The sequence below is a fragment of the Talpa occidentalis genome, unplaced genomic scaffold, assembly GCF_014898055.3.
Source record: "Talpa occidentalis isolate TD23 unplaced genomic scaffold, MPIMG_talOcc4v2.1 talOcc4.14, whole genome shotgun sequence".
Taxonomy (NCBI): Eukaryota; Metazoa; Chordata; class Mammalia; order Eulipotyphla; family Talpidae; genus Talpa; species Talpa occidentalis.
In genome coordinates, this window is record NW_023601433.1 from 39,765,728 (window position 1) to 39,793,413 (window position 27,686).

General features: G+C 50.6%; 1 protein-coding gene across 6 annotated transcripts in view; it reads right to left on the minus strand.

Moving 5' to 3' along the window:
- Positions 1-421: 421 nt before the first annotated feature.
- Positions 422-27,686, minus strand: part of PSEN2 (presenilin 2) — a 28,298-nt gene continuing 1,033 nt past the window's right edge. For 2 of the 6 annotated variants that reach the window (XM_037510337.2, XM_037510340.2), the window contains exons 2-12: positions 22,071-22,106; positions 17,362-17,522; positions 13,823-14,037; positions 12,507-12,648; positions 10,468-10,535; positions 9,559-9,779; positions 8,771-8,869; positions 5,903-5,986; positions 5,435-5,536; positions 2,271-2,389; positions 422-1,170 (exon numbers count right to left, since the gene is read on the minus strand). In XM_037510337.2, the coding sequence (XP_037366234.1) occupies positions 1,015-1,170; positions 2,271-2,389; positions 5,435-5,536; positions 5,903-5,986; positions 8,771-8,869; positions 9,559-9,779; positions 10,468-10,535; positions 12,507-12,648; positions 13,823-14,037; positions 17,362-17,502 (1,347 nt within the window). In that variant the 5' untranslated portion in view covers positions 17,503-17,522; positions 22,071-22,106 and the 3' untranslated portion in view covers positions 422-1,014. Of the gene's footprint in view, positions 1,171-2,270; positions 2,390-5,434; positions 5,537-5,902; positions 5,987-8,770; positions 8,870-9,558; positions 9,780-10,467; positions 10,536-12,506; positions 12,649-13,822; positions 14,038-17,361; positions 17,523-21,509; positions 21,668-22,070; positions 22,107-23,934; positions 27,023-27,686 lie in introns of those variants that run through there. The other 4 variants (XM_037510338.2, XM_037510339.2, XM_037510342.2 and 1 more) reach the window with 4 other exon arrangements.

Consider the following 27,686-nt stretch of genomic DNA (forward strand, 5'->3'; position numbering starts at 1 on the left):
CTGCACTGCTACAGAGGCCTGTCCAGGGGCTTTTCTGAGATGTCCTTTGTGATCTGTTAGTGATGTGGAGAGAAGGAAAACCCAGCCAGGTCCCTTTCCATGCCCCGCACCACAGCACCCAGGCATGTAGCCACAAGAAAGAAGAGCCCACACCGGGCCGCCATGGTCTCTATTATAGACCGACCACAGCTAAGGGAACCAGTCTCTCTTGCCAGCCACACAGCTGAAGCCAGTGCTGACCTCACTGTCAGCTGGCAGGCCTTTCTACTCCCTGAATGCATGGGCTTAGGAAATTTTCCAGTCAATGTCTGGAAAGAGGAGGGGACAGTGAAGTCTCTCTCCTTCATAACTGGGCAAGTCTCCTCCCTTCTGTGCCCCAACCACGCCATCCCGGGGACTGAGAGATGCAGGGGGTGGGGTCACTCTCACAAACAGACCAAACTCCACCATTCCAACAGGATTCATCTATTTATTGACATTAATATTAAGCCACTTCCCAGCAGTCACTGCTGGAACAAAAATAGGACTCAGTTTCTAAAGGTAATAAAATAATGGCTCCATCGTAGACAAAGCTTGGGGACATTCCTTGCAGAGAAAATTGGCTTTTCTTCTCCAGCCAGAGCCATCGGTGCTGAGAGCTGTCAGGGCTGGACTCCTGGTCCCGAGTACCTGCACGCCCGCCATCGTGTCTTGACCCTCGGAGCACCCCAGGCGGGGTTGTGCGGGTGGCGCCTTCTCACGGGCCCCACGTCTCTAGCCCTCCTCGGTTCTTCTAGATCCGCTTCCTGCTTCTGATCAGTGAAGCAAGTGTTCGCGGAGGGAGAGCCGAGATCTGGTGACAAAACCACTAGCACCAAGAAACTGGTTCTTCCTCTTCATGAAGTAAACACAATTCTTTTTTATTCTCTTTTTTTCTTACTGAAAGAAAAGTCTTAAAAATATATGGCACTAGAATGTAAAGCTATACAACTGCAGTTAAAATTTCCTACACCTGGCCCGCAGTGCCCTGCCCCCTCAGATGTAGAGCTGATGGGAGGCCAAGGTGTCCATGAAAGGGCGCACCAGGTTGTCCGTGGAGAAGTAGAAGATGAGCCCAAACGTGATGGAGATGGGCAGGGCGGGCAGCGCCTTCTTGAACACGGCCAGCAGCAGGAGAGTCAGACACAATCCCTGCAGGACGGGAAGGGGAGGGGTGAGATCTGACCACTGGTGCGGAGGGCAGGGAAGGGCTAGTGACAGCCCAGCCTCCAGGCTCAGGGCTGTTCAAGGACTTCTTGGGCATTAGCTCTGGACACCCCACCATCTTTCCTGGTCCTGTTGACAGCTCTGTGAGGTGCCAGAGGGCAGGGGTTCCATCCCTAACATAACACACTGCATGTCAGTGAATGAGCCAGAAAGCAGGCCTCTGTCTCCTACAACAGGGCACCCTCTCCCAGGTCATCCCTCCAACTGGCTATGGAGTGACACGTGTGACACGATGGTCGGACGCCTGCCCTCAGGGGCTACGTTTATATGTAACTGGACTCAGATGCCAGTGAAGTTCTCAGCAGCTAATAGCCTGGGAACCAGAGATGCTCAGCACCATCCTGCCCTTAGAAGCAGGCGCAGCGGCTGCCCGCCTTGTGCCCCCCTGGCTGATGCAGCCAGTGGCTCAGGGAAGAGCCAGGGAACGAGAACGATTGTCCCAGATTTGGGGACAGCAGGGCAACAAGTCAGACAATCCAGAGCTGAGGGTGTTGGAGGTTCCATTACTCCAGCCCTGAAATGCACTTTGGGCAGGCACAGGATCTCCAAAGATCTGCAGCCTTGGCTTCAATGTGCCTCACAGGGCAGAGAACTAGGGGGAGTCACAGGACATTTCCCCCACAAGGTGTATCTGGCACCCACCCCTCTTCTGAAATGACTATAGGAATCTCCTAATTCCACCCCTGGGGTTTCAAAGTGATGGGGCCACCCCTAAAAGCCACGGTGTCTGGGTGGCAGAGGAGGGAAAACACACAGCCAGAGTCAGAGACCTGACACAGCTCGTCTCTCAGGAGCTCTGTGGTCCACAGGCCAGGCCCTCTTTCTACGTCCTCTCCTATAAATCTCAGGTAAGCTCCCCAGCCTCACAGTGACTTGAGACAAGGGCGCAGAGCTTTCAGCCAAGCCCTCGACACCAAGGCAACCATATAATGTCAGAGCCCGTCCCAGGCCCAGTCCCTGCATCTTGTCAAGACTGAAAATTCCCTCGGGATATTGTGTCCCATGTCATGCCCCAGCCCACTCACGATGAGGATGGCCACGAAGCAGGCCAGCGTGGTGTTCCAGTCACCACTGCCCGTGGCCGCCGCCTTGCCCACCAGCACGCTGTAGAAGATGAAGTCTCCGAGGCCAAGCTTCACCCCTCCTGTGTGGGGAAGAGTGAACCTGTCATCTTTTTAAAGCCCCAAGAGGCAGTGACAGAGGAGGCTGACACCAGCCAAGCAGTCCAGCTGCTCTGCCCAGCCCAAGGGAATCAGGGGCCGGGGGCCAGAAGGGCTGGTGTCAACATGCAGCCCACCTCACCTGGACTCTGGGACAAGGACTGGATTTGAAAAAGAGTAGCTAGTGGTGCTAGGGGATCCCATGGACTGGAGGATTTGCAATGTGGGCTGCAAAGGTAAAACCTGTGGTTGGCACTTACCTGAGTAAAGAAAAGAGCAAATCAAAATGCCATGTCTGGCACTGGAGACTGTTGCACACTAACTGCTCAGTTTAAGTATAAATGTTTTATAGGAAATTTAATCTCACTATTTTCAAGTGTGTGTGTAATACCTAGAGGTCCTTTGGAGACCCCCTCCCCTTAAAAACAAACAATTTGTAATTAGCTTATTTGTGACTGATAAGGAAAGAAGAGCTTCTAAAATGCTTTCAAGTAGCTTTTCTTTAGTTTATAGGGTACTTTTGCTCACCATAGACAATAATAAAAATATTTATGTAATCACCTAGACTTGAGACAGCCTGTGCCACGGACACGTACTGCTTGCTGCCTCATCCACACCCCTCTTCTTCCTTCCTCTGGCTCCAAACATGCAGCATCCCCCCTCCTGGTCAAGGTGGCCTCTGTCAGGCTCTGCTCCAACTGTCCCTTTCACCCCATGACCAACAAGGACATGGGTGGTGTCCCTATCACTCTCCATTCTGACTGCACCATCCCAGGAGTCCCTTCTTGGGGTCCACAGTCTGGACATGCTATGCTGAAGACTCCAACTTGAATATCAAAGACTGACCTGACTCCTCCCTGAGTGCCCCCCCCCCTTCATGTGTCCACTGGCATCTTACCTGGATATCCTATAGACCCTCACACCTGCTGTCTCACCTTGCCCTTGGGCATCCACTATGCCTTCCTCCTGGCCCCTCACCCAGACAAGCCTGCAAGCTCGTCTGTCCATTGGGTGGGCAGCTCCAGCTCCTCTCCACCGCTGCCTGGGTGTGGACCCCAAGGGCTCGCCTCTCCCATCCACAGCCTCATCCCCTCCTGGCCTCCAGGAGTCTGCATACCTTGAAGCTGCCATGGTCTATGTGGACCACACAGAAACCATCCCTGCTCCCTACCGCCTCCATGATTGAATCTGAGCTGCTCCTTGAGTACAGCACACCCCTTCAGGTCTAACTCTCCCCCCACAGCTCCCTTGCCCAGTCACCCCCAGCCTAGAGTTCCCCAAAAGTGTCCATCTCTCTCAGGGGAGCCTTTGCCAATGATGCAGTATAATGGCGGCTTCTGTCCCTGGCTCCTGGGAGGGAGACTAAATCCTTTGAATCCCCAAGTAATGGAGTGTCAGCACGGTTTGGTTCAGTAGCCACTGGGATCCCACTTGGGTTTATGCGGATGAGAGGATCAGCAGGGCTTGTGACTCAGCCAGCTGGACCTCTGGGGGAGGGGAGGGTCTGGAGGGGCAGCTCAGGCATGTGAATAGAGATGGTTCAATCAGTCACGCCTGTTACTGAAACCCACAAACACTGGAGACCCTGCGCCTCCACGAACTTGCCCGGGTGCTGGGTTGTGACGCGCCCTGACGTCCCAGGAGAGCGTGCTTGGGACCCTCACAGACCTCACCATATGGTCTGTCTGGTCCTGAGCTGTATTCTCTGAAATAAAACTCTGAGTTCTGTGTGTGATTCCAGGTGAGTTGTCAAATCTGAGGGGGGGACCCTGGGTTTGTAGCCAACTAGCCAGACGCTGGAGACCTCCAAGCTTGTGGTTGCTAAGTGCAGGAGGGTGGTCTTGTGCCCTTTACCATGATTAGCTACAGCACAGCAGCCCGCCTGCTGGGTGAGCGCCCGCTCGTCCTCAAGGCCCCTTAGCTACCTTCTTCCCCAGACTTGCCCTGAGACCTCCCACTCACCACCTGGACTGCTCCCAGGGGAAACTTCTCCAGGGCAGAGGCTGCCTTAAAACTGCAGCGGCTCCATACTCTCATGTGTCAGCTGGCACATAGCAGTGGTCTCTAACTGTGTGCTGATGGAAAGACTATTTACTCTCCTAAAGTAAACAGCCCTATCTCTGGGTTCATCTTCCACACCTGCTCTTCCGCCACCCCAGCCATTTGGGCACCACCCCAACACTGCCCCCTGCCCTGTCTTCCAGGGCCCCATCAGACCTGCTCAGCCCAGCCTGCTTTGCGAGCTCCTAGCTACCCACCATCTCCAACTCCCATCCTCCCGCTCCTCACAGCCACACCGCAGGTCCCAAGGGGCACTCTATCTTCAAACTCAAGTGTACTTGTCGGGATGGAACTATCCCCTGGCTATGACCCGGCCCCCTTCACAGCCCATCTCCCACGCAACTCAAACCCCACTGCCCGCAGTGCTCATGGACACAGGCCAGATCCTCCTTCCTCTGAGGCCCTTCAAGTCCCAAGTGAAGCCTCAAGCCCCATCTGTGCACTTTGCTCAGTGTCCTGCTTTCACTTTGTCTAGCTGGGTGCCATCTGCCCCATGGTCTCTGCTCCTACTGTCCCCGCAGCCAGAAACACCCCCCCACTTCTTTTTCCTGCAGTGGCTCTATCTCTGGAGTTTAGCTCTAAGTTACTTCCTGGGTAACTTGATCCATTGGGACCAGGTCAAGAACCCCCATCTGTCTCCTCAGCACCCCAAGCTCGCCTAACCATCCACCCCAGGCTCGCAGCATGTGTGATTAGTGCCTGGGCCTGCTGGACAGTGAGTGCCAGCACAGCTGGGCCTGCGTGAAGCTCCCTGGCCTGGCCCAGCACGGAGCAGCATTCAGTGAACCCAACTACATGCGTGCGTAGCCTCAGTGTGACAGTCCCTCTGGCCAGCCAACCGGGGTCCGCATTTGCAGGATTTGCCCTAACTTTTGTAAACTCCCCAGTGTGAAAAGAGGCCCCCGTTCCACCTCCCTTGATTTCAGGGAACCCCACCCCGGGACCTACAGGCCGTTGGGGCACCTTACTTTCCTCCTCTTCCTCCAAGTCTTCTCCCGGGTAGCCAGGCAGCGGGGGTTCAAAGACTTCAGGGTAGGAAGGTTCCCCAAAACTGTCATAGGAATCTTCTTCTGGGTGTCCAGGAAAAGACGATGATGGTCATCACATGAGGGGGCAGTAAGGGCGAGAGACAAAAGCCCAGTCAGGGGGTCTCAGGGAACAACGTGAGTCCCTCAGAGCCCTGACCCAGCCACCTCACCCAGCTCTAACACGAAGGTTCATGATTGCACCTAACAAGGGAGGGAGAACACAAGAAATGGGGCCGGGGCAGAGGACCAAAGCCCCGTCCTTACTCCGTCTCTGAGATGCGTATGTCAGGAAGGCTGGTTACCTCTCCTGCCCTTCTGATCTCGAGCTTCCTGGAGAGGCCAGGCCGACTGAGTGCAACGGAGGAGGTACCCCCTGTGAGGAGAAACCATCTCGTCCCCCAGACTTACCCATCTCTGGGTCGTAGGGAAGCTGCAGGGCTCCCTGCGAGGAGGGGTCCAGCTTGGCCATGCCCACTGTCCACACCATGGCAGCTGGAAAAGAAGAAAGGGTGATGATGCAGGCAGTGTTCCCTGCGGCTGCTCCCAGGGCCGGGGGGCAGGTGGCCCAGTTTGTGCACCAGAGGCTTGCCTGGTACCTCACTTCCCATGGGTGTTGGTAGTGCCCACTGTTAGAAGCCACCGGAGCAGGGAACCCAACTCATGGACCAGGTGTGGGCAGACAATGCCTTTTCCTGTCTCTTTTGCCTCCTCACGAAAACGATAATATCAATGAACACATTGTATTGGGGGGACAATAATATCAGGTGAACAAATTGTGCTTTTTAATGTGGCCAGAAAAAAAACACAAAAAAAAAAAAAAACCACAAAAAAGGGTATAGTCTTCACCATTTTAAAGTTTTCAGTTTAGCAGCATTAACTCTATCCAGACTGTTGTGAAACAGATCTCCAGAACTTTCTCACCTTGCAAAACTAAAACTCTGAACCCAATGAACACAAACTCCCCACGACCCTTTCCTCACTACCAGTGCCATTCTACTTTCTGTTCCTCTGGCTACTCCGGGCACCTCATGCAGGTGAGAGCACATAGTATTTACCTTCTGTGCTTGGCTTATTTCTCACAGCATAATGTCCTCAAGGTTCATCCATGTTGTAGCAAGTGACAGGATTTCATTTCTTTTTAAGATTAAATAACATTGCATACTATGGCATGCCTGTATTGGTTTGTTCATTCATTCATCAATACACACTTGGGTTGCTTGCACCTCTTTGCTGTGAGTATAGTTATAAAAAGTCCACTTTCAACTCTCCTGGGTAAGTGTACAGAGGAGAAAGCGCTGCACCATGCAGTACCAACTGTTTTCCCCTCTGGCCTGGAAACTCTGATCCTGCGTGGCCCTCATTCTCACTCTCCACCTGGCTGTCTAGTGAGTGTCCCAAGCTGGCATGTCCCCAACATTGAACTACCCTTTCCAGCCCCAGTGGCCTTTGCCCTCCCTCTCAGGAGCTGGCAATGCCACCCTTTCTGTGGCTCAGGCCCGAAGCATCCATCTCTTTCTCAACACCCACAATTCCAACCATGAGCAAATCTTGCTAATCCTGCCTCCAAAAGGTTCCCAGACTCCAACAACTCAATACCTCCACTGCTGCCTGAGGTCAAACCCCATTCCCTGCAAACCTGGCTCCAGCTACCACTCTTATCCTTATATATTATGTTCTCCACACTCAGCAACCCACGTGATCCTCTTAAAACATGAAATCAGGTGGGTGTGAAATCCCCTAGTGGTATCACATCTCACAAAGGAATGGGGTCAAAGTCCTCACCATGGCCTGCAGGGCCTCAGTGATCTGGTCCTGTCCCTCTACCTGGCCTCAGGGTACCCCTGAGCAGAGCAGGCCCACTGCCACCTCAGGACCTTTGCACCAGCTGCTGTTCCTTCTGTCTGGAACACTGTACCCAGATTTTCCTAAAGCAGATCTCTAGTAAAATGTCCCCTGATGACAGAAGGCTTCCTTGGCCACCTTATGCAACACAGCATCCCTACCCTCTCTTCCCCTTAAGTCCTCAGGTCCCTGGCCCTGCCTTATATTTCTATAGAGCATTCACTCCTGACTTACGTGTTTCTTAATTACTGTTTGTCCCCTCTCCTAGAACATAAGCCCCATGAGAGCACAGAGACAGTGAATGAAATCCAGCATCGTCTCAGTCTTTCCATATGTGGTATCTCCTCCTCTTCACCATGGGCCTGGAAAGTGTGTTTACACTGTGGGCCATGCTGCCCCTGATTCTCCACCACAAGTGAGTCTCCAGTTGCAGAGAGATTATCCAGAACTCTGCAGTCATTATATAAGGTATTCCCAGTGCACCCTGCAGACTGCTCAGTCCCAGAAAATCAGATTCTCTATTTAAACAAACCAACTGTCAACAGAGGGGAAGGCATCAAAGCTATAGGGCTGTGAACTCTGTAAGGCTGAAGATCACACTGCACCCCAAAGCACAGCATGGTGGTACAAAGGGGAATCTGACACAGCCATTTGAATGCATATATAAATCCAAATCCCTGCCTGTTGACTGACCTAAAGGCCAAAAGTGATCATTCCATGTGCCTTCCCTTCAGAAACAACTTCTGTCGGGCCTCCCCTGGTGGCATAGCGGTTGATTGCTGGGTTGCGAAGCTGCCCGCAGCCTCTGCAGCACCGGTTCAATCCCCGGCGACCGGGCGAGGGTCCCACATGGCGCGCAGAACTCTCCTGCCACGCCCGCTGCTCCCCTCAGCAGTGTATTTCGTCAGTCTGCCTGTTCTGTTCCCTGCTTTGGCTCTGGTGAATTCTCTCACCCTCCTGCGCTTCTGACTATACTCAGTGCTTATATAAATAAATAAATAAATCTTTAAAAAAAAAAGAAAGACGCAACTTCTGTCAGTCTTACAGCTGTTGGGGAAGCCCAGTGAGAAAGACAGGGGCACCCTGTTCACCCAAGCCCCTGCCTTCAAGAGTTCTGGGGATGGCTTCAGGTTCATGGGAACATGGCCTATACCCACCACATGCACTGGAGAAGGGGTGCGCTGAAGGGCTGGCCAAGACCCCTAAAGCCCCCTTCCCACTATAACCCTCCAAGTTACTTCCTGAGTAACAGCCAAGACATAGGGGTCAGAAGGTGAAGACCCTCCTGCGATCACCAAGGCAACTCCTCCCCTTTGGTCAGGTATAGGTGACTCTCCTAGTAACTCTGAAGGCCATGGCCAGGGAGCAGCCCCTTATCCCCACCTTAGGCCTCCTTTGACCACACATTCACGTGGAGGCACGGGCGCCACTCACATGAGTATATCAAGGCAGGAAATATGGGCTCATTTCTCTCCTGAGCAGTTTCCACCAGCATTCGCAGTGGCCCTTTGGGGCACAACACAGCTACGAGATCTGGGAAAACAAAGACATCCTTGTCATGTTCAAAAAGATATTTATTCCCAAGTCACCCCCAGAGAAGAGCCAGCCCTCCAACAGGGAGCACAGGAGATGCATTTGTCCGAGGCCTAGTGCAAGGCTCTCAAAACACACCCTGTCCTTTATTCTAGCATCCCAACCCATCAGTTTCCAGTCACACTCTCCAGAGTCTGCACTGGCTGGGGCCTAGAATGGAGTCTGGTTTAAAAGGGTGAACTGCAACCATGGAAAAGCTGTTGCCTCAAGACCCAAACAATGGGCTCAAACTCCTCATCCTTCCAGTGGCAGCAACAGCACAGCGACAGTCATAAGGTCATTGTGCTCGTACTAATCGAGGAGCAGCTAACACTGAGGGTCCTCATTATCTGTAGCTATTGTGCCCAACTTCAGGGCTGTTCAAGGGAATAAACAGCTCAGCTGCATTGAGGGCTTAACTGTATGCATGCAATAAACATCTATTCTTACTGATAACCAACCATGTCAATAGTCTGAGTCTATGGAACTTTGAAGCTCTCAGAAGGGAGCACAACCAGAACTCCTTAGGGACGGAGGGTCTGCTCCAGGACCCACACCTTTTGTGAAGTAGAGAGAAGGACTCACCCCGGATGCCCCACCACCACCCCGACCCACCTACCCGGGATGCACGCCTGCCTGCACCCACCTACCATACACAGAGATGGCGCCCAGGATGACCCACGCAGACCACTCTGGGAGGTACTTGATGAACACCAAGGCCATGAGCGCGCTGATCATGATGAGGTACGCCTGCTGCAGCACCAGGGGGCCCTTCCAGTGGATGCACACCATGCCCACCGCCCCGAAGTTCCAGACGGTCAGGAAGAGGGTGGGGTAGTCCATGGCCACGTTGTAGGTCTTGAGCACTTCTCTGTGGGACCAAAGTCGAACCCGTGGGGTGGGGTCTCAGAGATGTTAGCGTCAGACAGTTCAACACCCCTGTTCCTCAACCACTAAGTTCAACCTGGGTCTTTCAACTTCTAACTTCACTTACTAAACACCTCTTTCCCCATGTCTAAGAGTCCTACCACTTAACATGTGTAATATTTTCTAGAACAGGTGGAAGAATAACTGATGGCTCAGTTTTTGGGTTGGTTCATGTAAATGCGTGCTGGCACGATGTGGAAGGCCCTTCACCCATGAAAAAGGCCCTCGGGAAAGTTATTTCTCCTTTACTCCAGTGGGCCTGTGGGTCAGGCTGGTGTTCCAAGCGCAGGGCACTAGAAGCCATAAGCCAGAGGAACCCGGCCCAACCTGAAGATTAGCATGTAAATCTTTAGGGGTTTCTACCTTCTTTGGGTTCAGAGAGCCTCCTACATACATGATGACTCGGCTTAATTGTTTTAAAGTAGGAACCAGAGATGTGTGGTGACCCTGGACCCCACTCCATGCCAAGCAGGCCCTGGGAATGGGGGCCCGCAGGCCTGGGCTCTTAGAGCAGTGACATCGGGAGGATGTGGGGCCCGACGGGCACCTCTCCCACCCAGATCCTTCATATCCACTTGTGCTGCAGGGGGAGGGGTCCCCGAGGACCCTGCTCCTCACCAGCTGCCACTTACCCGAGGTAGATATAGGTGAAGAGGAACAGCAACATCAGAGAGGACATGATCAACCAGCCGTGGATAAACTAGACACAGAAACAGGCAGAGTGACCATGAGGTGTCCCTAAATCACACGATATTTGGAACTGACACCTAAGCCTGAAAATCTTTGATAGGCTCCTTCCTGACTCTGCTGGAAGGTACCAGGCAGCCATTTTACAGGTTACAAGGGCACAGAAATCCAAGGAGTCCTTTCAAGGTCACCAGGAAGCACATGAGGGGCCAAAACACCCAGGTCTGTGCTCTCCCTGCCCCCCACTCATTCGTGTAGGCAGGACATGCTCACGCCAGGCGCTGGAGATAACGTGTGCTGTGTTCCAGTGTGAAGACAGTTGGACAATAAATACATACACAAGTACAGAAGGTTGTGATACGAGCTATAAAAAAAAAAAAAAAAAAAAAAAAAAACACAACAACCTGGTAGGACAAAATGAAAGGGGACTGAGCCGGGATGCTGGGTGACCAGGGCAGGCTCTCGAGGGAGCTTTTTCAGAACAGAGACAACCAGGGAAGTCCCAGGAAGACCCTCTCACCTGAGGGTCTATAAACAGGGCCTCAGAAGGACAAGTTCCTTCTCTTCTGGCCAAACAAGGAGAGTCAAGGACAAGGGTAGGTGATTTTAAACCAGCCCCATAGCCAGCCATCAGTGGCATGGCAGTGCCACCATTACCAGACTCCTCCCTGAGGACAGACCCATCAGTCACCAGTTTGGCCACTGGGAACTCCAAGGGGGACCTGGTTTACCTGGAGTGAATGCAGAGTCAAGGTCATGCTGAGCACACAGCATGGGATGTGCTGACCTTCCTCCCAGTTGCCCCACCTAGTGCCACCATCATCTACGGCCTAAGGATCATGGAGCCTCCAAATAAGCCTTATGAAAAGGATGGCCGAATTGCTCCCTTACAGGCCCTGGGAATGGTCCCTGCCACTGGCCAGCCACAGCAATGCCAGTTCCATGCTTCTCCAACTGGTACCGACTGCCCCCAACAAGCATCCCCCTTACTTGCTCCCTACCATCCTCTATCCTCCCTATCCCAATCAAAAACTCGTAATATCTCATTCACATGGAGATACCCATCATGCCTACTATGGTCACCCACAACTGGGACAGGGCTTATCTATCTAGAGTGAGGCCCTTCTGTCTTTCTGCCTCCTCCATAGATGGCAGCAGCTTGAATGTAGAGTGCTCTGCAAGCCATGTGAACAACTTCAGAATAGACAATGCCTTGTTTAGCTTCCTTCTGGTTTTTTGGACTTGAAAGTCTTCCTTGGGAGAAAAAGCCTAAGACCATGCCTCCAGGCTGACGGGGTCTTCAGGGAAAGCCAGGCCCATGGGTTGGCACGGGGGAACCTCAACTCTTCTATTCCTCCCTGTGGCGGTTCCACTGATACAGGGGGCCTAAGCCCAGTGTCTCCCAGTGCTGGAAGACCTCTGCATAGCATGCCGTCCAGAAGGGAAATGGGAAAATAAAAATAAACCTGGAGGGAAAGTATGGAGTGAAGGCAGCCTCAAACAGAACATCTCAGGCCTCCCTGGTGGCAGCCTGAGTTCAATCCCCCACCAGGAAGCTCACCCACATATGGCACAGCAGACCTCTCCTGTCTCGCCCACTGCTTCCCTCAGCAGTGTATTTCAGTAACTTTGCCTGTTCTGCTCCTCACTCTGCACCTCTGGTCTACACTCCAGTTCTTCTACACAAAAATAAATAATTAAAAAAAATAAAGGAGCATCTCACTTCTTCAGAAGGAGAAGCAAAAGAAAATCAACCTCTGAATATGAGAAGTGACATTTTGAACACTGCAATGAGGAACTCAATTAAGTGGGACAATGTTGAAGAGACAGCTGCCCTCCTCGGGGGGGTACTGTGTAATCCGTGGTTGGGGCAGGAGCAGGGTGGGAAAGAGAACCAAAAATCGGTCTATTTTGCAGACTACAAGAGTCTAATAGGTCAACCAAGCAATGGCTTCTGTGTGTGTGGGCAGAGGGCGCAGCTCACCTTGTAGCAGCGGTACTTGTAGAGCACAACCAGGAAGATCGTCATGACCACGATGACGCTAATCATGATGAGGGTGTTCAGCACGGAGTTGAGGAGGCGCTGGCCCACTGAGGGGGTGTCCTCAGTGAATGGCGTGTAGATGCTGAGGGAGAATGCAAGGGCTAAAGAATCTGCTCCTGCCTGCTCTGCGCGTGCCCTACCCCAAAGGAGCCCAGAGGGCCGTGTGGTGGAAGCACCTGGGACACCCCCGACCTGATGCTCTGCCTGCCTTCAGCCCCTCAGCTGGAAGCTGCTCCTGCTTCCATCCTGACATCGGGACCCCTGGCCTCAGTCTGCTGGCTAAGCCCAACGTGGATGGGCCTGGATGCCCTCACCAAGGTATCTGCTGCTCCCCAACTCCCATCAATTCAAATCTCTCTTAGATGCTTCTCTGCTCTGCCCCTGAAGGACCAGGCAGTTCCCCACATCCACCTCTCTATCACTACATGCAGCCTACGAGTGCCCTTGCTGCTTCCTCTTGCCCCATCTGGCACCAACCCCAAGCTGCACACACAGCTAAGGCCAGCAGACCATCACGTATACCTCCGCTGCCCAGCCTGGGCCACCTCAGGCAAACTGGCTGGGTTCTCAAGTGCCCTGAATAATTTTCTCCTGTGCCCTGCTCTTAACCCCCACCAGACCATGCTTCCTGAGGACAGCAGCTTTTCTCCCTGCTCCTTTCTCTAAAAAATTTTAAAACAAAGCTCAATGAAAATTTTTACAGTAGGTACTCAGCAGGGGTTGCCACAGGAGGGAGGGCGGAGGGAGGGCAAGGAGCAGTCGTGTTTTTCTATGCTGCTACTTCTGTCTGTAATCTTTTTACCAAAATAAAAAAAATGTCCCTCACAAGCTGGAAGTGAACTAAGAAATCATCTGGTCCAGACTCCCCCCTTGTTTGTGGTCACACAGTGACAGGTGGGGCAGCCGTGCACACTGCTGGGCCTCAGAGCACGGAGCTGCTGCTGCTCATTGAGGGCTCACATGCTGCAGAAAAGCCCGCATGCAGCAGATACTAGGCCCTTGACGTGCATCTGCCTGCTTGATTCTCCCAGGAACCCCATCACCAAGCCCATTATGCACGAGGAAGCCGAGGCAGAGAGGGGTTAGGAACACGCCCAGACAGGAGTCAGCATACGGATGAGGTGTGCGCTCGGGCAGCTTCCGGCTCTGTTCTTTATCCCTGTCGGCATGAACTACAGATTCAGTGACCAAAGGAGGTGGCACCCCATTTCCCTGCCCCACAACCCCACCCTCCTCTCTGCCCAGCCCCCACTTACAGCTGTCCATTCTTCTCCGTGTAGAAACGCACGGACTTGATGGTGGCCACTACCACAACCATACACAGGGTGACAGGCACAAACAGCATGATCACATGCTTTGCCCCATATTTAAGGGTGAGCTCTTCCTCCAAGCCTGGTGGCCGTCCGGGCACCCCACTGCAGACATAGTGGTCAGAGTCCTCCTCGTGGTCCTCCTGGCTCTCCTGGCTTCTCTGTGGGAAGGCGCATTGTGAGTGATGGTCACAGGACACCCAGCTCGGGACCTACAGACTGAGTGCATGGGTGTTTTGGAATCCAGTTGGGAAGCGTGAATGTCTCTTTCCAGATCTAAGAACCAGTCTATGGGTTGTGGTTTAGATATGGGAGTGCTGGAAATCCAGGACAATTTATGGGGAAGACTAGAGAAGACTTAGAGTTGGTACTAAGCACCACAGATCGAGGAAGGGAGGCTGAGGCAGCCAGAGGAAAGGGCACACGCAGCCAAATGACAGCACGGCCTCCCAGTCTGGGGCATACTTCGGATCTTCCTTCTCTCAGTACAGGGACTCGGGTTGCCACTAAGTTCTGACACATGCCATACTAATTTGGAGACAGGCTGGGTGATAGGAGGAAAACAGATACACATTTCTAATTGACAAATCACAAACCAGAACAGTCACCACACATGGGGACTCTGACTGTGAATAGGACACGGGATTTGCAGAGGTAGAAATTTACATTTAAATTTTCCCCCAAATCAGACTGATGACAAAGATCTATAAAGAGCTGATGTGACTCAACAAAAACAAAATAAACAATCCAGTCAAACAATGGGCAGAAGAGCTAAACAGACATTTCTCCAAAGAGGAAATGCAAATGGCCAACAGGCATATGAAAAAATGTTCAACATCACCTGTAATCAGGGAAATGCAAATCAAAACCACAATGAGATACCACCTTACACCAGTGAGAATGGCACATATTAAAAAAACAGTAAACAAATGTTGGCGAGAATGTGGAAAAAAAGGAACTCTCTTACACTGCTAGTGGGAGTGCAAACTGGTGGAAAGCTGTGTGGAGGTTCCTCAAAGTACTAAAAATAGAGTTACCAGATGAACCAGCAATTCCACTCCTAGGGATCGACCCAAAGGACATAAAAACATTAATTCAAAAGGATACCTACACCCCTATGTTCACTGCAGCACTATTTACAACAGGCAAGATAGAGAAACAACCCAAATGCCCAAAACAGATAACTGGATCAAAAAGATGTGGTATATGTACACGATGGAATACTATTCAGCAATCAGGAAGGATAAACTCATGCCATTCACAGCAACATGGATGGAGCTGGAAGGGATTATGCTCAGTGAAATAAGCCAGAAAGAAAAAGAAAAATAACAGATGGTTTAACTCATAGGAGGAATGTAGGGAAACCAAATAAGGGATCAGGAAAATACAGTAATTATAATAAATTAAAAATAAAATTAACAGGCAACTATAAACAGAGGTGCTCTGCAGAGGAGGGAGAGGGAGAGGGATCAAAACAAGGGAGGGAAGAGCACAAGGGACTATGGTGATGGTTCACGGGTAAATTGGTGATAGGAATTTTACAGGGACTACACCTGAGAGGAGAAAGCATACATGAACAAAAAGGAAGAATGATGTAAACTGTATGTAAAATAAATAAAATAAATTTTCCCCAAAATCAGGACACTAATTTGTAGCTGAGGCTAACTGGACATCAAGCATCTGGGAGGTTCCAGGCTATGGGAAGGTGTGAATGGAAGTGAGCCAGCAGCAAAGAGTAGGATGCCCGCCAAATGCTGGCATACACCCATCTCCAAAAATGTCTGGTTTGCAATTGTAGTAATTCAGGGCCATTAGCTATCTTGTTAATTAGAGTAACAGTCAAATGAAAATCAAAATGAAACAAAAATTTAAAAAGACTATTGTTTCAGTATCTGTTCTTTTAGGGAAAAATCCAATCTAGATATTCAACTGAGAGAGAAAAGGAAAACTTTCAATGAGCAGGAACTGAAACTACTGTAAAGCACAAGCTCCCCAGGAGATAAGATGAAGAAATTAGCAAGAAAAGGCCTAGAAGCCACTGGGCAGTAAGTTGGGAGCAGTGAGTTAGTTAGCTTTCAGTTGGGAGAGATTTTGCCCAGAGTACAAGGAAAGACAGAAGAAATAATCTCAGATTTCAGCAAGGGGGTAAAGACTGGCCAGAAGGAAGAAAATCCATACAGGAAAGTTTTTAAATACCCAAAAAGGAAAAACAGAGAATGGGACTCAGGCAAAACTGGACACTGTTTTACCCTGATGGGAAGGGAAATGACTTGGCGAGGTGACTTCTCCCGCTCTGTGGGCTGAGGAGACAAGATCACCATGCAGCCCACCCACCCTTCCTGCTGTGGTCTGAAAGTTTGTGCCCCGCCAAACTCCGATGTTGAAACCTGACCCCAGGTGAGCTGGTATTGGGAGGAGTAGCCTTTGAGAGGCAGGCAGGTAGGTCATGAGGGCAGAACCCACGGGAATGGGGTGAGCGCCCTGCCCCTTCTATCTTCCAGGTGAGCACACGGACAGAGACAACTATCTATGCACTGGAGCAGGCCCTCATTGGATACTTGGGGCTTTGAATTTATACTCCGCAGCCTGCAGAACAGTGAGAAATAAATGCCTAGTTTGCAAGCCATCCAGTCTATGGTATTTTTGTGAGAGTGGTCTGAATGGCATTAAACAACCCCCCACCTCCAAAGCGAACATGAAATAGGTGTATTTATTTCTTGGTAGCACATCTGACTATCTACCAACAAGGTCCCCATCCCACTGTGCTCTAGCCTCTCTGCAGCCCTCCCCGCATGCAGCACTATCTCCCCTGTGGAAAGAACAACCTGAGGAGGAAAGAACAACCTAAGGGGCAGGGGCTGGGGTGGAGAATGTCACCGAGCCCACTGCAAAGTCGACTGTAGCAGGCTGTGAACATGCAGCGCCCACAACAGCACCTGCACAGACAGAGATCCACTCACTGGATGGACACCATCTGGCCATTTCTCACCTTTACAGCCCCCTCCCACCTCAGCAATGGCTGGTTTCTATCCATTTGTTATGGGAACCTGAAGGGCTGCCTTTTTTTTTTTTTTTTGTGGGACCCTTGCCGGTGGCTGGGGATCGAACTGGCGCTGCAGAGGCTGCGGGCAGCCTCGCAACCCAGCGCTCAACTGCTGCTCCACCAGCGGAGGCCCTATTTTTTTATTTTTATTTTTTTAAGATTTATTTTATTTATGCATTGATGCACTGGGGTGTAGGCCAGAGGTGTGTGGGGTGAGAGGATTCCCCAGAGACAGAGTGGGGAGCAGAACAGGCAGATCTACTGAAATACACTGCTGAGGAGAGCAGCAGACAAGATAGGAGAGGTCTGCTGTGCCATGTGGGTAGCTCCCTGGCCAGGCATTGAACTCAGGCCGAAGTAATGGTACTGCTGAGACTTAACCCCTAGGTCACCAGGGAGGCCCCCATGGGGCTGTTTCAAGGCCTAACTGCTAGGAACCTACCCACTGGGCAGCGTTGTCTCCATCCTCTGGGCCCTGCTGGCCCTCCTGGCAGGAACGCGCCGTGGGGCTCTCGGCTGACATCAGGGATGTACGCTCGTCACACACGTCTTCCTCGCTGTCAGAGGCCATGAACGTGAGCATGGCCCTGCCTCGGGAAGGGCCTGGAAAAAGGAGCACAAGGAACCTCGTTCCACTTTGTTGTAAAGCAAAGGCAGCAGAGGACTGTGTCTGCTGGCTGGAGGCAGCCTGAATATCTGGACACAGGTCCTGCCCACAGTGACCCCGCAACAGTCTTGCTATATCAACAGTCCCTCAGAGCCATCACAGAGGCTGCAGCAGCCTCTCAAGGCGCCAACCTGGGAAGATGCAGGCCACAGGTAGATAAGTGAACAACTAGAAAAATGAGGACCACTCCAAATTGCTAGCATGCTTATTCAATCAATAAACACACGTTGAACACCTACTGTGTGCCAATAACTATGCGTGGCTCCAGGGATATGAAGATGAGAAAGAAATATATTTTGTCATTTGGAAAAATACTCTTGAGAATAACATGTGATGGAGACATACTTTTGCAGGTGGGAGATTGGGCCAGAAGGCATGAAAATGTTCCATGTCCTGGCACTGCCGGAGTGGGGTGGGGCTATGGATGTGTAAAGTGTCTCTATGCCATGTTAAGAAAATACATATTATTCTCCAAGCACACAGGTGATAGACAAGGTTAGATCTGTGATTGGAAATGTCAGGTCACTGGTTACAAAGTAAAAAGAAGGGAAGGAGAGGCCCCCACCCCAACTATAGAGGGTGAACTGGGCCTGACTAAGGTGGCAGCAGGATGGACAGAGGTAAAGGGACAGAACCCAGATCAGTTAGAGGCAGATGGACAAGGTCAATGTGTAAAACAATGGGCAGAATCCAGAGGAGCCAGGCTTGGGGGTGGGGGAGCATAGAAGTTTCAGGGGAAAGACTCTGAATTTGTTTTGATCCAGGAAGCGTTGAGTGTGAATGGGTGAATAAAAGGCAGAGGATGTTGAGTGTCTGGGTCTGGGGTTAAGTAGGGGGGATGAGTCATGAGTTAGGAAGAGGTGGCCCAGGCAGTAATAGCAATGAGACAGCGTGAGTGGGAGCACTGGCACAGCTGAGGCCAGGACCCACAGGGAAGAACAAGGATATAGCGACTACACAGGGAGGAAGCCTGATCCTGGAGACCCCGGGCTGCCCCAGTGCTGTGTCTATGCAGCAGCCGGGCTTCAGTGCAGTGCTGGGGAAAGCGTCACACATCCCTGGCAGATATGCCTGACACCACCCACAGGGAGAGCTCAGCTATCACCAGGGCCAGCGACTCCCATCACATCCTCCTGGGGACCCTTGGGCCTGAGATCCATGGCCCGAGGGCGCGAGGGCCAGGGCTGCTGTCTGCTGAAAGTATAGCTGCTCTCCCAAGTCAGTCACTCCCATGCTTCATGATTTTCTTTTTTTTTCTTTTTTCTTTTTCTTTTTTTTTTTTTTGTGGGACCCTTGCTGGCAGCCGGAGAACGAACCGGCGCTGCAGAGGCTGCGGGCAGCCTTTCAGCCCAGTGCTCAACTGCTGCACCACCAGGGGAGGCCCCCCATTCTTCATGATTTTCAAATGAAGCGGGCAGGTTTCTTCCACAGAGCTAGCCACTTTGTTCATCCTTGCAGGGTCTGTGGCTGTCACTCTTTGAAGACAGTGACTTGGGCTGTGGCCTGGATTACTCCTGGTTGAATATCAATGTCATCCCCCAATTACAGGCAAAGGGGAGAACCTGCCTCTGTTCACCTCACAGACTTGGACCGATTACAAAAGGCTCCCCTGTCCATCTCACAGGGACTTCAAAATGAATGAGGTCCTGGCGTGGTGAAGGACTGATGAGACAAGTCCAGGAGGAAGAGGAGGAGGCAGTGGGCTAGCTGCCGGGAGGGGGTGACAACACTGTGTGAGCGGAGTGGAGATAAAGCAGGAATGTATCTCTGTTGTTGGGAAGAGCTATCTCGGTCTCAAGAAGGAGGACATGAAATGGGCCTCCAAGGCTAGGGATATCTTTCCATGTAGAGGCTGAAGGAGGTGGGGTATCCTGGAAAGAGGCAGGCAACCTTGTAAATAAGTGGGAGGGGAGACCCTGTGGAGCTTATTCTGACTGAGCATCCTGACATGGCTGATGCCAAGACCTGAGAGGCAGTGGTGAGGAGGCTGGAGAGGTGGTGGCTACAGAGATAGGGGTGCGGGTACCTGCAACCTGAGTAAGAGTCAGTAATGGAGTGGAGAGGTATGAGGGGGGCAGAAGAGGAACTTGAACAGCGTGATCCTTACAGAGCACGTGCCTGCTGAGCAGCACGGATGGGGTGTCTGCCTCCTCCTTCCCAAGAGAATCCCCCAGTCAGTCTCAGTCCAGGGGCCACAGGAGGGTAGATCTGCTCCTCGGGCCAGTCGGGCCTTGACCCAGCAGCATGTGCACAACAGAGCCCAATTAGAATGGACGGAGCTTTGTAGACCCAACACACTGCAAGACCCTGGGAAGCTCTTAGCTCTAGTTCCTCCATCTGGTAGTGACAGAAACTGTCTACTAGAATCCCGGAGGAGAAATTTGACATCCTCACCAGATAAATCCTATATAAACACCCGCCTGGACACAGCACTCACCACCCACTCTGGCAACAGTGAGGCCACTCTTGCCCAAAGCGGGGCACCTGAAACAAAGTGCTGACTGCATTTTCTTTTTTGCCTTTTTTTTTTTTTTAAAGATTCATCCATTTGTGCATAGAAGAGCTGGGGTACAGGCCAGAATTGTAGGAAGTGAGAGGATCACCAGAGACAGAGTGGGGAACACAACAGGCAGACTGACCAAAATATACTGCTGAGAGGAGCAGCAGGTCAGACAGGAGAGGTCTGCTGCGCCATGTGGGTAGCTCCCTGGCTGGGGATCGAATTCGTGTTGCAGTGGCTGTGGATAGCTTCATAGTGCGGCACTTAACCCCTTGCACCAGCAGGGAGGCCCTGGCTGCGTTTTCTTAAGCTAAATCCTGATATTCCCCCTGCAGCTGCACCTTAGATGGGATGTGAAACTCTGGGTGCCTCTTTCACTACTGTGTATTCTAGCACAGCAGTTTTGTTTGGGGTGTGAATTAATAATCCAGTTACTCTCCACCTTCTGTTCTCCCCAGCCTCTGGAGCATCTGTGATTTGTCTGCAATGACTGGAGCCTTCATGAGTCCCTGCAGATACCTCACAGGGACTGTAACCAGGCAGGGCAGGGGGAAAGCTCGCCCTTTACAATCACAACAGCTGCACCGTTTGGAGGCTGCTTCTCCTAGAATCCCAGATAGCAGGTACAAGAGAAAGGAGCAAACTGGGAGCAAAGATACTTCTTGGAAGGAGAACGGGAGTTATGAGAAGGTGGGGACAAAGAGCAGGGGACCCAGGATCAACAAGGTTAGGTCATTCCAATGTCCACTTCTTCAGTCACAGTCAGCAGCTAACAAGACGTGTCCTGGAAAGCATTTCCATCTCCCATAGTCCCCAATGTCTGAAGAAGGACACGTGGGGGAAGGTGAGCTTAAGGAAGGGTGTTTCCCTTCCATGTGATGCTGCACTGGACAGAAGAAGATGCATCAGAAAACCACAAAACACACTTTTCATCCCACCCAATGTAATCTGTAAAAATGGACTTCTCATCAGAAAACACTCTTTTTCTTTCAACCCACTCAAAATATTCTGCCAAAGTCTTCCCTGAAGCTTACCCAAGACAATGAGGTCAAGATTTCTAGAAAAGCAAAGTAGGATGGGGGGATTGTAGCCAGATAGTATCAGAGAAGAGCTGGTCTTGGCTGTCAAAGCAAGGGTACCATCTAATCCCAGCCCTCCCGGCCTGGTGAGATGGGCCTAACAGGTGGACGCACTTCTCAGAGCTCAGCACCTGAAGCAGGACTTAGCACTTAGGAAAGGCAGGAGCCCTTGAGATCTCAGTTTCTCAAACTGGTCCCCCCCCTGCCAGGTGGGAGTAGTAGAATATCACCTGCTGAGTCCCAACTATGCGCTAAACATAGTAACCCCAGAAACTAGGTACTATGGTTCTTCCCCACTTGACAGACCAGGTAACGGGTTTAAAAAGTGATAGGTTCAAAATTACCTGACCCAGGTAGTCAGATTCCATGCTCTTCAACACAATGCTAATAAATGCAGATCCCTGAGCTCCATCTTCACCAAAGGTCTAGGGAACTGGGTTTTGAGGCAGTCCCTGGGCGATTCTCAGGCTGACGTTAGGCCTCCCCTGGGACTGCCACGGCCCTGTAATCAGACGCCCCGGTCAGGGCCTCCAGCTCCACACTGCAAGTGTCCAGTTACAGCCCCCATCAATGGCCTGGGCACTTCCCCCACCTACTAGCCCCCGCCTCACCCCAGTGCCCAGCAACACCTGCTTGCTGAATGGGGGTGAAAGAATGGACAGTGCTGTCTTCCGAATCCCCCGTCTGGTCAAAGAGTGACAGTTGGAAGCAGGGAGGAATAGAAGCTTCTCAGATAGGAACAGCTGCAGGGGGAGAAGAGAGCTCTCAAGCTGAAAAAGCTTGAGATGCCCACCCAGGAGGGGGTGGAGGAGGGGGTAGAAAACTGTTTCTTGAACACCACTGGTGCTTAGCAGACCTATCCTTCTGAAGGTAGGGAAAAGTGGAAATGTTAAAAATATTCGTACCTTTTGATCCTGAAATGCTACTTCTTGGAATTGGTCCTAAGAAAATAATAAAAGATTCATATAAAAGCATGTTTGCTACAGTTACTTAGAATTTCAAAAAAAGTAAAAAATGACTGAAAGGCTGGATTGTACTTTATGATATGATGATGTGTACTACATGACCATTAAAAATCTTTTTTTTTTTTTTAAAGATTTATTTATTTATTTATACAAGCACTGGGTACAGTCAGAAGCGTGGGAGGGTGAAAGAATTCACCAGAGCGGGGAGCAGAGCAGGCAGAAGGACCGAAGTACACTGCTGAGGAGAGCAGCGGGCAGCAGGAGAGGCCTGCGCGACATGTGGGACCCTCCTCTGGTGGCCGGGGAGCAGCCGGGGATCGAACCGGCACTGCAGAGGCTGCAGGCAGCTTCGCAACCCAGCGCTCAACCGCTGCGCCACCGGGAGGCCCGACCATTAAAAATCTTATTTCAAAGAATAATGTGAAAAAAATATAACTAGATGTTGAATTTGATATAAAACTTCACATATATAATCATCTCAATTTTCGTAGAAAATACGTGTATTTGAAGGTTCAATAAGAATATTACAAAATAATAAGTATAACAAAATAGTGGGTGGTTTTTCCACTTTATATTTTTCTGCATTTCTTAAAGCTACTACATGGATGGTGCCCACTACCCCTACCTGTAGTTTTCTTTTTAAGCTATTATAATAATGTACTCTTATCCAAAGTTTTGCTTGCCAAGATTTCAGTCACCTGCAGTCAATCGTGATCCAAAAGTATTAGAGAACACATTCACATAAGTTTTATTGCAGTACACTGTTGTTGACTTTTATTATTAGTTGTTATTAATCTCTTACTGTACCTAGTTTATGTTAAACTTTCTCAAATGTATGACTGTATAGGAATAAGCAGTCTACATATGTAGGTTTTGGTACCACCTGCACGTCCAGGCATCCTCAGGGGGTCTTGGAACACACACCCTGAGGATAAGGGAGGACCACCGTAGTTTTTAAAGGGAAATAATGAGTGTCAACATTTAGACAGACTTTCTTCCCTGCCTGCCTTCCACCTCTCCTCTCACTGGTCTGGGGGAACAGATGGACGTGAAGACACTTTTGATCTTCTCCTAGCCCCTCTCATTAGGTGACTCTTAAAGGAAAACAGACCAGCTGGATTGGACTCCTTTTGAATTCCTAAGAGGGTGCTTTGCCAGGCATCTACGTTGGAATTAAAGCCTTCATGGTACTCTAAAATCCTTAGAGGAAAAAAATCACTACCCAAATAAATGCACATAAACAACCTCCTGCTAGATGTTTGTCCACACCAGAGTGCCAGTGACGCCCGTGAACTCCCGCAGGAGGCTGACTCAGGGGCCGGCAGGGGTGGGGCACGTGATGTCAAATCCTACCAGCCACATAGCAACCAGCTCTCCCTTCTATTAGAAAGCCACAGAAAAAAAGCAAAGGGGCTAATGGGAAAGGAGGGTTCCAGTGTGTAAGACTCTTCTAGAAGCCCTTCCCAGAACCGAGTGGCTGGAAGCTGTCTAGGATTAAGATGCAAAATCAAGCAAGCCACTGCTCACTCTCATTCATCAGCTGAATGAGATGGAAATGCTGAATTAGCCAAACTGGGAGGGTCTGACCCAGAGAATTTTCCCAAATTCAGCCTGTGTCAGCAGTTCCTGCAATTATTATGGAAACCTGGTGACCCAATTTCCTCTACTTTCTTTTCCTTTCAGAGAAATATAAGAGTTTGACCTAACTAGGAAATAGATGTTCAAATGCCAGCGTAAACACTCATGCCTCTTGGAAAAGATGGAAACAGCTGCTCAAAAAGCAAACTGCAGCAACTGCACTTACCATGAACACTTGGGGCTGCAGAAAAAGGCTGGGATCCCAGATACTGTGTTTGTTTTTGAAGCAAGTCCAAGGAACAGAGCTCCCTCACTTTCAAAAAGGGCAGTACTGGTTTTAAACAGGTCACCTTCTATGATCACCCAGGTATCCAGAAGGCTCCCCTGACTCCTGGGAAGTTCCCCTATCTTCCCTTATATAAGGGAAGGGCTTGCTAAGGTGAGATTTCTTAGAAAATGCCCCAGCTCCCCTGCCTGCCTGTCTCTCCCATCCCTGGGTCTTGGCTGGCCTTCATCTATCTGTCCATCCACCTCAGTCCATACCATGCTGCACGTCACTTGCCAGATGGCTCTCCCCAACATAGGGAGTGGCCTGGGCCACAGTTGGGACCCAAGTCCGTCAGGAAGGCTCTGAAGTAACATTCCACCCTCCCATGTCACAGAGCCCATGAATGTGGTGGGGCCTCCCTGAGCCTAGACCCAGACTCTATGTTTATTTTTGCCCTTTACTTTTCAGAAGTGCCATGACCCAGGCAGATTCTCCCACTTCCTGGAAAAGGGGCAGTTTGGGGGAAGTGGCAAAGGGAAGCTTTGAGGGTCGTCACAGAGGCCATGCCCCTAATATGCCCCATTTAAGCAGACCTCCCTCCATCCTTTCTAATGAGAAGCAGCAAGCCAACGGTCCAACGGTCAAAAACTGAGGCTTTGGAGGCTGGCAGGGTTTGAATCTCCTAGCTGTGTGACATGAACCTCATACTCCCTGGCTGTATGGCCTCAAACAATTTATTTAACCTCATAGGGCCCATCTCCTCTTCTATAAAAACTAGGATAGGGATGCCTTGCAAGACTACTATGAAAACTAGAGATAACTCGTGAAGTGTCGACATAGTAGGTGTTCAATAAATGGTCGTTATAATGGAGATGAAATGGATGCAGGGCACAGTGAGAGGGGACAATGAAAGCCTGCAAACTCTCTTGTAAAGTTACACATCTGCTAAACCACCAGACACACAAGTTAAGTTACCAAGCTCAGGCCTCACCCAGGCCCCAGGGTGACATCCTGTTTCCACCTAACCCCAGCCAAGGCACTCTGACAACGGAACATTCTGTCAAATGAAAGGGGACTTCTATAGAATCAACATCAGAACTGGCAAGCACCCTATTTTATAGTTAAGAAAACCGAAGCCCAACGGGGCTAAAGGAATCGGTTAAAGTTCCATAACCAAAAGCCACAATTACAATTCAGGTCTCCCAGTTGCCAACTGAGACGCTCTGCCCTGCCCATTCAAAGTGATTGTGAGGGTCACATCCTCAGTGACCTAGGCAGCCCACACAGCATACCATGTGGCCTCTCCGGGTGCACCCGTATTTATAAGGCATATGCCTTTGCCATGGGCAGATATGAGCCTTTTCTTTAATATGTAATTTCTCCAAAACACAGACAAGAGGTGACATATGCCAAGTCACTCATTCGCCAGATCACCTGCCACCAGGCCTGGGGCCCTCTCTGTGCCTTCTCTGCTACCAAAGCTCCACAAGGTGGGGGTGGGGATTCAACCTGGGCATGGCACTTTTGGGGGAAGTGCCCACCTGTGGGGCTGGGGGTAGGAGACAGGGCACTGCCTCTCTGGGAAAGTTTCCTGCTGTGGGACTAGTAAGATAAATAAAACGCACATTCAAATAACTACATATCCATCAAATCCAGTTTTCCAATAATTCTCAATGGAGGAAAATTCTGAAAGTATAACACTAGCAGAAAAAATAATAAACAAAAGTTAATCTGCAGCTTCCTACCTCTAATATGTGTGTGTGTGTGTGTGTATAGAAGAACTGAGATGTAGGCCAGAGGTGTGCGGGATGGGAGGATTCAACAGAGACAAAGTGAGGAGCAAAGCAGGTGGGCTTACTGAAATACACTGCTAAGGGGAGCAAAGGGAGAAACAGGAGAGGTCTGCTGTGCCATATGTGGGTCAGCTCCCTGGCGGGGGATCCAACTCAGAACTCAGGCCAAAGCGATGATAGTGCTGAGACTTAACCCCTAGGCCACCAGGGAGGCCTCTCCTACCCCTAATATTTTAATAGGCAAAGGTATATATGCGCATAAAGAGCTGCAAGGACATGCATATTAAGAGTGGTTATCTCTGGGCTCAATGCTACTAGGTGACTTTTACAATATAAATTATTGCATTTTCTAGAATAAACACGTATTTCTTCTATTTTAAAAAATGTCAGGAGAAAAGTGAGCACCCTTTCATTTTTCTTCCCATGCTCCAGAAGACCACATACTAATAAAAATGAGTGAGTGGCCCGTTCGGCCCATTCTCCCATGCAATGAAGAGACTGGACAAGAATGTTCTCCTCGGACATTCTGAGGATTAATTTGAAGGTACTTTCCCCCCCAGACTTTAACTGGCAACTTCAGCAACCTCCAGGCCCAGAGGCCAACAGTGATACTGTTATAGGACAGGGAGAGGGGCAATTACAAGGCTTGAAGCTCATGTCAGAGCTTCAGGTTGAGGAGAACCTCCCAGACCTGGCCATTGGAGTCGGGTGGGCATGGCAGCCCCAGAGTCCTCGCATTCCTTTCCAACTGGTCCAGTGGGGGAACAGGTGGACATACTTTCAGGAGCAAGTGCTGTCTTTCCAGACCCAACTAAGCAGTGTTCAAAAGTCAAAGCAACAGCTGAAAACAGGTCAAAGAGGGCTTCAACACAAACCTGCACATGACCTACAGTTTTGATTTCCCCAAAAATCAAGAAACATTTTTTTTTTGCTTTGTAGTTACTAATGGAAATCACACAGAAATCTGGGCAGTAATGCAGAGTAGCAGTGAACATGGGAAGCCTCATGTGCAAAAACTTGAAAGATAAAGATGACTTAGCCAACGGGTTCAAATCCTAGAAACCTGTTTCTCTTCTTGTAACAGTGAAAATAACGACTTCAGAGTGATCAAAGCTCTTAAGATAACTGTGATTGCTGTACAAATCCACTTTTATATAAATGACAAACTCATAAAGTAAGGTATGTTAGGTCATTATTAATAACGTAGAGAGAGGCCAAGGTAGTCTCACTTGGCAAACCCTGTGTGTCAGGGGGACTGTGAGCAGCCAGGGGCAGCTGAGGAAGGGGTGACAGGCAGGCAACCTGCACTGGGCCTCCAGGCATGTGAGCTGGAGCCTCTGGCCAGGTTCTCTCTTCCTTCCCCTCCCCCCCACCAAAGATGGGAACAAGGCATTCACTTCCCATTATTCACTCCCCATTATTCACTCCCCATTACAGGGATAAGCCAGTTACCAGACTCAGATACGTCAACACCAAGCAAAATGTAGAATTTTTCCTGAAACCTGAAATGACATCCACCCCACTCCACTGCAACATTCCCCCAAGATTCCAGGCCCTGCCTAAAGTCCTCCTCCAAAGCCCAAACCTGGGTGGTCAGCCAGCTCTGACCCCTGCCCCTTTACCAGCTGGACCCAGAAAACAGCTGCTGGCAGGTTCCCCTCTCCCACACAGCCACACACACAAAAGGGAACCTGAGGTACACACACCTGAAACAGCTTATCCAGAAACTTTAGTCCCTGCCAAAGGTCTTGGCTGGAGGCCTTGGAGGCTCAGATGTCTACAGAATGCACTATACAGGCTTGGGGTGGGGGTGGGGGGTGGGGGAAGGCACTGCATCTATACCTGAGGCAAGGTCTGTCCTGATCAAGTTACTCTCAGGGTGGGCTCAGCAGCTTAGGGTATGAATTTTGAATTAAA